Here is a 2,606-nt window from a genome sequence, read left to right on the forward strand (position 1 = left end):
ATTTATTAATGACATATTTAAACATTTATCTGCTAACATGCTCCAAAACTAATGCTTTAATGGCACATTTAGGTAGCCGTTTTATTAAATATGTACTTTTAGGTAGAAAGTGACTTATTAAGCTAAAATGGATTTTGGCTTTCGACTTTCGACATTAATGTCCCCCCCAGTTTGCCGTCGGCGGCGATATCATTCACTAGCGGAAGTGAGGAGGTCCTTTTCCCCGCAGACTCCAACATGGTGAGCTGTCTTTCTTCACGATTCTGCTGTGTGATAATCTCTAAACATCCCCTTCTCTGTTCACATTATTAAACCAATACATGTTCTAGTGTAAAATAACACATATTAACTAACGGTAGATTTGTAAATTGTGAGGCAGCGGCGGAATGTTTAGTCTTAAATGGTGGTTTGAAAAGCCACTTGCAACCCGCTACATCTTAGCTTAGCATAATGAAGGAAAGAGGTATGCTGCTATGTTGTACAAGAGTTTCCCCACAAATGACGCCTTATATTTTAAAATTTAACACTTCGTATGTATGGTGTATTCTTAAAAATGATTTAATGAGCATATTGGTGACGTTAGCATAGTTGGGCCGCTTTTGGTTGTACCAACCCGCATTCATTTCAGCGGCACCGCTGCACAGCAAGCTAACGCGGCCGGGCTAATGTATCAATTCGCGTGCTGTCAGAATGTGTTCGCGCAAGTTGACAATTAATATATAATTGTAAACATGTTCAGAAGGGTGAATTCTCAGTCTCTTTGACCGGCTCTGTCATCTGTCCTCCAGGCAAGAGGACCGAAGAAGCACCTGAAGCGCGTCGCAGCGCCGAAGCATTGGATGCTGGACAAGCTCACCGGAGTCTTTGTAAGTAAACTTAATGTTGTTATTTCTTATAAAAAAATCGCGGTTGTATGAAATATTATCAACTCAACTGAATGTAACTAAACATATGTGTATGTTTGACATGTTAATTCATTGCTCAGTTGCTGTGGGACTGTTAGAAAACACTAGGAATGATGAGATCTCTTTAAACTGTTAGCAGGCAGAAATGTTTTGTATCTATATTGTTTGAAAGTAACACATCTAGTCATCTTCACATGTCTCTCTCTTTGTCCTTCCAGGCTCCTCGTCCCTCCACCGGTCCCCACAAGCTGAGGGAGTGCCTGCCTCTCATCATCTTCCTGAGGAACCGCCTGAAGTACGCGCTGACTGGTGACGAAGTGAAGAAGATCTGCATGCAGAGGTTCATCAAGATCGACGGCAAAGTCCGCACTGATATCACCTACCCTGCTGGATTCATGGGTGAGCCCAGAGAGACTTGTTTTTTTTCCCTCCCCATTGTGCTCGCGCTCGGGTGTTAAACTGTCGGGCCGGGGATGTATTTATTTATTCCGGGAGCGGTGATGAATATGTGGTTTTGATCAGCAGTGAGCTGAAAACTACAACCCAAATCCTCTAAGAAGTTCTGAGCTCCAACTAAAATGTTTTTCAAAGATATTTTAGAGGCAAGCTGCTCAGTTAGCTTAAAACTTAATTATTGAGGCGGCGATTTTGATGCTTTGTTTATGCCGGCTTCTTTTTAGCTGGTAATTTTGAGAGTGGAATTATCTTTGAACTGAGTGTTGAAGTAGTAGATGTAGACTGTAAAAGTCCACTTAATTTTTGACAAATGTCATCAAAATGAGAGTTATCTGTTTATTCTTTAAAGAACTCTCCTTTTATTGCTATTAGATTTTTAAGTAACTTGAATTAAAACTGGTGCAAAAAGAAATGGATACATTTCTTCTGTGGGAAGTTATTTGCGGAAAATAACAGAGTATTAAGTGTCCAGAAATTTAAAAAAAAAAAATAGACATGTTATTGGATCTGAGTTGATAGCCATCGTGGAAGGTCTAAAGAGCCACTTGTGGAAGTAATTAAAATATTTTTAAATTGAAGTGAGTGGTTTTTTTAGATTAGTAATACACCAATAAGTCAGCGTTAAAAATCTAACTTTTTGTTTTTCTCTGAATACAGCTGTGGACTGAAAATACTCCCTGTTTTTTTCACCATGTCATTGAGTTTAGCCCTTAAAGAAAATGAGGACTAAACTAATTTGTCAGGCCAGACTTGGAAGACATCTGTAGTGATTTTAGTTTCCAGTAAAAATCTGATCAGTCAGTTCATCTCGGATGCAGAGTGGATTAAAGTAGATCTGATTATTGACATCCAAAGCTGTCTTTATTGTTAGATGTTTGAGTAATGTAGGAGCGATGTGAGTCTTTGCTTTATGGTGTCTTGGTTTATTATTTATATTATCAAACACATGTTGGAAGACTAGCTAACCAGTCAACCAGAGATTTAATTTGGTGAAGTTTCTTTCTCATCTATAATATACCAAAGCTATAGATTCCCAGATTTTGTGGTATATTAGAAAAAACCTGAAGGTGCATCAGTGTGTTTAATACAAGTTTCTTTCTTTAGGTTTTATGTAAGGTGAGGGCCGTTTTTAGAAACTATTTGGGATAATGTCTTTTATTTTGAAATACACATCTGCTACTTATCAGGTAACCTGCTGCTCATTTATTTGGTCTTTGCTGAGGTCCAGTGGAACTATATATATAT

The 2,606-nt window shown here is 38.3% G+C and overlaps 1 protein-coding gene across 1 annotated transcript in view; it reads left to right on the forward strand.

The window, feature by feature from the left end:
* Window positions 1-156: 156 nt before the first annotated feature.
* The window catches only part of rps4x (ribosomal protein S4 X-linked), a gene marked incomplete at its 5' end in the record, with an annotated part of 5,183 nt that continues 2,733 nt past the window's right edge, over window positions 157-2,606 (forward strand). The window contains 3 exons of the mRNA XM_008435154.2: window positions 157-240; window positions 789-866; window positions 1,124-1,304. Of these exons, the coding sequence (XP_008433376.2) occupies window positions 157-240; window positions 789-866; window positions 1,124-1,304 (343 nt within the window). The remainder of the gene's footprint in view (window positions 241-788; window positions 867-1,123; window positions 1,305-2,606) is intronic.

Source organism: Poecilia reticulata, linkage group LG18 (assembly GCF_000633615.1).
Source record: "Poecilia reticulata strain Guanapo linkage group LG18, Guppy_female_1.0+MT, whole genome shotgun sequence".
In the NCBI taxonomy this organism is placed as follows: Eukaryota; Metazoa; Chordata; class Actinopteri; order Cyprinodontiformes; family Poeciliidae; genus Poecilia; species Poecilia reticulata.